Source organism: Zea mays, chromosome 4, assembly GCF_902167145.1.
Source record: "Zea mays cultivar B73 chromosome 4, Zm-B73-REFERENCE-NAM-5.0, whole genome shotgun sequence".
Taxonomy (NCBI): domain Eukaryota; kingdom Viridiplantae; phylum Streptophyta; class Magnoliopsida; order Poales; family Poaceae; genus Zea; species Zea mays.
The window spans coordinates 208084511-208090878 of record NC_050099.1 but is presented as its reverse complement, the minus strand read 5'-3'; the positions used below and the strand labels follow the sequence as shown (position 1 = coordinate 208090878).

The 6368-nt window shown below is 48.9% G+C and overlaps 1 protein-coding gene across 1 annotated transcript; it reads right to left on the bottom strand.

Moving 5' to 3' along the window:
- Nucleotides 1-3741: 3741 nt before the first annotated feature.
- On the bottom strand, nt 3742-5377 carry LOC100274918 (antimicrobial peptide MBP-1). Its single transcript, NM_001149167.1, has one exon. The coding sequence runs from the start codon at nt 5265-5267 to the stop codon at nt 4086-4088; it is 1182 nt and encodes a 393-aa protein (NP_001142639.1). The 5' UTR covers nt 5268-5377; the 3' UTR covers nt 3742-4085.
- Between the last annotated feature and the right edge of the window lie 991 nt (nt 5378-6368).

The following is a 6368-nucleotide window of genomic DNA, read 5'->3' as shown; positions in this document are numbered from 1 at the left end:
CGTCCACGACGCGCTGGGGGCTGGCTGAGGCTATGCCACTGGCCTGGCCGCCGCACACGGTGGAGCACATGGGCTATCCTTCACCAACTCCACATTCTTGCCCGTCGCCCTGTCCATGGCTGCGTTCTTCCATGGTGCGACGCATGAGGGCGGACCAGGGCACGGCGCTGCTCTGGCCGCCGCCTAAGCTGCGGCACTAGGCACACCGATGGCTGGCGCAGGTCATGGCCCACCCATGGATAATGAATTGCTCGTGTGGTTTCAAGGTGAAGCAACAACGACTTTTGGAGCAGATTGGATGTCCAAAGGCTCTAGCCATGTTGCAGCAACTCCATCGACCACAATTGGCGAACAGAGGACAATTGAAGGCTCTGGCCATGTTGCGTTAACTCGGCGCAAGGGTGGACGTGCTCCTTGTCCTCCACCAGTCGCAACCCGCTCGCTTGATGTCAACCTCACTGATAATAGGTAACAATCTTCAAACCATTCACTGATAATAGCATGTCATACAAATGATAGTGCCACAATGAATATAGTTTAATGGTAATGTCACATGATGGTTTTACTAAACAGTATTGCTGATTGGAGTGAGGAGAACACTAAATTTGTCTATGATTTTTTTGTTGATGAAGTTCAAGAGGGAAATCGTGACAACACACATCTGAATAAATCTGGGTACAAAAATGTGATTGAAAGGTTTCATCAAAGAACCGGTAATTTGTATGACCGAAAAAAGTTCAAGAACAAGTGGGACAAGTTGAAAATAGATTATGGAATTTGGAAGCAACTATCTAACAGGGAAAGTGGCATAGGATGGGATGCATCTCACACACATATTATCATGCCTGAGTCATGGTAGAAGAAGATGTCTAATGTAGGTCTCTCATTCATTTTATTATTGTTCCATTAATTTGCAGATAATAGTCCTCACACATTATCATTTACATACAATATATGCAGGTAGTGAAAGGTTCATCCAAGTTCAGGCATAGAGGCCTTTTAAATTTGGATAAACTAGAAATAATGTTTGAAGACATTCGCAACACTAGTGATGACCATTGGAATCCATGTAGTGGTGTTGCACCTACCCAACATGAGCATACTCCAGTGTCATCGCCACAAATCAACGTTGATGATGATGAGGAAGAAGTTAATTATAATGATGATAGTGAGCCAGAGGATGTGACACCCACAAGCTCTAGATCAGTGAGAGCAAGAGTGACCTCACAAGGCAAGGGGAAGAAACAAAAAACCAGTGGTGGCCGATGGTTTCAGGATAAGATCGGAGAGCTTGTTCCTATGAATGAGAGGACTACTGCTTCTTGTGAATCAATGGCATTGGCTAGTAGGGAGCCAAAATCTGATTTTTTCCATTAAAGAAGTCATGGCATTGGTGAAGGCATGTGGTGCCACCCCTGGGACAAATGAGCATTTCATTGCGACATGTCTCTTCACCAAGAAAGATGATAGGGAGATGTTCATGACTTTGGACACTCCTGGAGAGAGGTTTGAATGGTTAAAGAGGAAGCATGAATGGATGACTAGAAATGATGTGGCTAAGTAGCATGTTTCAGTTTAGTAAGCAGCAATGGCTTAGCAGTTTGGTTGCACAAGTACCAAGTAATAGTTCAGTTTCTGTAGTAGCAAATAACACAAAGTAGTAACAGTTCAGTTCAGTTTTTTGCAGTAGTTTGGTAGTTCAGTGTTATTCAGTTTTGCAGCAGTTCAGTTTGATTCAGTTTGGTAGTTCAGTTCACCAAGTTTGGCAACAGTTTCAGTTTAGAAAATAGCAAGCATGTTTCAGTTAGCTTCAGTGAAATTGCAGCTTAGTAGAAGTTTCTACTCATTGGTTTTTAGTGGCTGAAAATGCAATTTAGTGACTGAAAATGCAGTTTCAGATACCAGTTTGGTTCCACAAATTAGCAATTAGTAGTTTGGTTTCAGTTTGGTTGCACAAAGTAGCAAGTAGCGGAATGGTTTTAGCAACAATTTTGTTTTAGTATGAATGAAGTCTGAACATGAACTCTTATGTGAATTATTTTTACTAATTTGTGTAACGCTACGTGAACTCTATTTATTATCTGGTGATGACAGTGGCTCTGATGATAGAAGTGGAACTGATGATGCGAGTGCATCTGATGATGAGAGTGGATCTGGTGATGAAGAATTGAGAAGGAAGGTTATTGGACTAGCGCGGTCTGTTTAGAAAAATACATTGTGCACAACTCTTGTTCTTGGAAAATATTATTTCACTTATATTGACAAGAATGAGGCAAGGACCACAAGACAGTGGATATGCTTGGGTGAGGGAAACATTGAGTAATCCAGGAGGAAGCCACAAGATGTTCCGGATGGATGCATCTCTTTTCTATAGCTTGCATGACTTGCTAGTGAGTAACTATGGGCTCAAATCTTCTCTTCATATCAATTCAATGGAGTCTCTTGCCATTTTCTTAGTTACATGTGGTCATGGTTGGTCTAATAGTGGTGCACAACATGTTTTTAAGCATTCTGGAGAGACCATTAGCCGAAAATTTGAGGAGGTATTGCATTGTGTGGTGGGTATGTGTGAGGAATATATAAGGCCAATTGATCCAAACTTTTTTACTACACACCCTAGAATTACCAAGGATCGTAGGATGATGCCTTTTTTCAAAGATTGCATTGGTGCAATAGATGGCACTCACGTTGCAGCAATACCACCCTCACATGACCAGACTAGATACATTGGTAGAATTGGAAGGGCTAAAATGTGCTTGTTGTTGTTGATTTTGACCTACGGTTCACATATTCATCTATTGGACAACCTGGATCAATGCATGACACAAGTGTATTGTTTAATGCATTGGAGCGAGATGCAGACTTGTTTCCACACCCTCCATCAGGTAATTTTTTATTGTCATATATATAAATCAATAGAATAAGAAGTATCATCTTTCTTTATGCTAAAAAGTATATAATTTTGGACATTGTTCTAGGAAAATATTATACTATAGATGCGGGCTATCCCAATCGTCCTGGATACTTAGCTCCATACAAGGGTGAACGGTACCATGTTCCTGATTGGAGAAGGGGACCTCCACCAAATGGTGAGCAAGAACATTTTAACCATTTGCATTCAAGTATTTGGAACGTCGTAGAACACACATTTGGTGTGTGGAAAATGAAGTGGTGTATACTTCTTAAGATGCCAAGTTACTCTATGGAAAAGCAAAAGATGATTGTTGCAGCTACCATGTGCCTTCATAATTATATTCGTGAGAACCATTGAGAAGACAAAGATTTCTATAAGTGCGATCGGAATCCAGATCACGTGCCCACTATACCTTTTAGATATAGAAATACAACTGACTCATCATGTCCATACTCTAATGATCGTACGATGGATAGGTTTTGTGATGACATCACAAGAGCGATCTTTCTTTCTAGGTAATCATCCAAGTGATATATGACTTGTGTATGGATTGTGATGTGCAAATGCTTTTATAATATTACTCCATAATATTTTTTTGTTGTAATAATACACAAGGAGCCTTCCACTATCAGACAACAGAAAGCACTACAGTGATTTCTAGGTAATCAACGTTGATGATGATGAGCACGGCATACACAAGGAGCCGTTTTTTAGCAAACGATTTGCAAAAAGCACGGGCTCCTGCAGAGGAGCTACTCCTTTGGAGGAGTTAGAGCCGGAGCCGTTTTGAGAGGAGCCACAGCCCTCCAAAACGAGCCCATAGAATGTTGGAGAAGGCGCCCTTTACTTATTTATTATTATAGCACATTTCACTTACACAGTCTCTCAACTAGTACAAGCGTACTTAGGCAAGACGTATACATGTCATGCATGGAACAACATCACGAACACACGTACACAGCTAGCTCTCTCATCGGAGAGCCATGGCCGCCGTACGCGCATGCAGCTACCACTCTTTATTCCCACGTCTCCCTACGAAGGAGCAGTAGCACTTGGTGGATGGGTCCCTGGAGACTGGAGAGTGCCACGCCCGGTGACACGTACGTACGCGGTAAGCGTACACTACCCTTTTATTATTAGCTCTGCGCCACGCCATGCACGTCGTCGATCGTCACACCACCTCAAGGATGGCGCCGGCCACCGTTTCCCAGCCACGGCCGCGGCGGCAGTCGCGCACGCACTGCTGCTGCTTGTCGTAGTCGCGGTGGTGCTGCTGGCACTTCTTCTCGCACCGGTCGCCGTGGCTGGCGTCGTCGTCAGCGTCGTCGCGTGCGCCGCCCTCCTCCTGTCGCCCGCACCGTTGCATGCACCGCAGCCTTTTCATCCAGTCGCTGTGCTGCTGGCATCTTTTCTGGCACCGGTCGCTGTTCTCGTCGTCGTCGGCGGCGGCGTCCTCCTGTTGCTTACGCTCGCAGCGCTGCACGCACCACTGCCTCGCCTGCCGATCGCTGTGGTGCTGGCATCTCTTCTGGCACCGGCCGCTGTTGTCGTCGTCGGCGGCGGCGTCCTCCTCCTGTTGCTTACGCTCGCAGCGCTGCACGCACCACTGCCTCGCCTGCCGATCGCTGTGGCGCCGGCATTTCATCTGGCACCGCCGGTCGCTGTCGTCCTCGTCGACGTTGGAGTCACGGCTGCCGCCGCGCTGCTGTCGCCGGCGCTCGCAAGCCTGGACGCACTGCTGCCTGCTTTCCCGGTCGTGGTGGCCCTCGCACTGCTTCTCGCAAGGGCAGCGGTCGCCGCTGTCCTCCTCCTCCTCGCCGCGCCGGCCGCCGCTGCCGCCCTCCTCCTCCCGCTCCCGGCTCTTGCAGTCCATCAGGCAGCGCTGCCTCTCCCACCAGTCCCCGCGGTGGTGGCGCTCGCACCTCTCCCGGCACTTGCCCGCGCTCTCGCTGCCGCGACCGTACTCTTGCTCCATGTCGACGGCCAGTCCGCGGCGGCGGCACCGCCTCATGCACTCCTGGGTCTCCCACGGCTGGCCCTCGTGGCGGCGCAGGCACTGGCGCCGGCACTCGCCCCTCCCGGAGCGGGAGACGTAGGCGTCCACGCCGCTGTCGCCGTCCTCGCCCGCGTCAGCTTGCTGGTGCCGCTCGCGGCACTCGCTCTCGCATTCCCTCTTCCGCGGGGTGTCCTTTCCGTACTGCCACTCGCACGCCTGCTTGCACCACCGCAGGTCCTCCTTGCGGTCCCGTTCGACCACTCCGTCCTCCGCCCCGGCCGTGGCTGCTACGACCAGCAGCACGCCGGCGAGCAGGAGGAACGCCCACCATGATGCACCCACACTACCCTTCCCCATGTGTCGTCGTCCGCCACCCGACCAGTGATCTCGTCGACGTACAAATCACAAGCTACTAAAGGAGTGGCGGACTGTGTGGTGAACGAGGGTGAGGAGATGGCTGGGTCGATGTACATGGCCGAGCATGAGACGAGGTATTTATAGGAGCGCGGGGATGGATCCGGAGGAGCCAGGATGAGGAGGACGACGTCGATCGATGGGGGACGTGGCCGCGTGCATGGCGACGTGGCGCGGCGCGCGGTGGCCGGGTTATATCGGTGTGACATGGCTGCTAGCAGCATTAGCTAGATAGCAGGCACCGTGTGACGGTGTGAGTTCTGCGACAGTACGTGAGCGACATGCGACGACACTGAGCCGAGGTGCCGTGGGCGCGTGGCGCGCGGTGTGGTGTGGGTGGACGGTGGGTGTGGTGGCAGGGAAGAAAGTAGGTGAAGCGTGTCGTTTCTGGGCCGTGCACGCCATGGGAACGGATGAGCATCGCTTGCACGGGGACTGCAGCTGTTGCATCCATATAAAACAACGAGAGATTTTTTCCATGTCGTGTTTCTTTCCTTCTTTATATTTTTTTTTACTTATGTAAGTTTTAAATTTTAGAAAATTTATTTCATGTAAAGTCATAGCGCAATTTATGTGTAAAAACAACTTTTTTTATTTACAGACATGCACACATCCTCTCTCAATCTACCAGCGACAGATAGACTTATATCGTGTTGGATTTATGGGCTAGACTCAATTGAGAAATTTAATTAAATTCTAAAAAAATCTCAAAAACCCATGTATGGTATGGCTAGGGAATGGTGGAACATATAGTGCCATATTGCTAGTCCAAGTGGAGTGGAACTAGTTTAAATATGGATGCTACACTCACTCAACAAGTCATGGATGAGAGGAGAGAGTGTGGAGAACCACACGCGCTCGCCTCGCCGGGCCAGGGCGGTTGCTTGGCTGTTAAGTTAGAGCCCTAACCGATCGCGATAAGGATCTGAACGGAACGCGAGTCTATCGATTCGTAGATAACATGTAGATCGGATCGCGGATCGTTATCGGTTCGCGGACACGGCCCTATATAAGGCCCTCTGCTCACAACTGCGCCGCCATCCC

Coding starts and splice junctions, on each gene's coding strand:
- LOC100274918 (NM_001149167.1), bottom strand. CDS start 5,267: ATGGGGAAGGGTAGTGTGGGTGCATCATGGTGGGCGTTCCTCCTGCTC.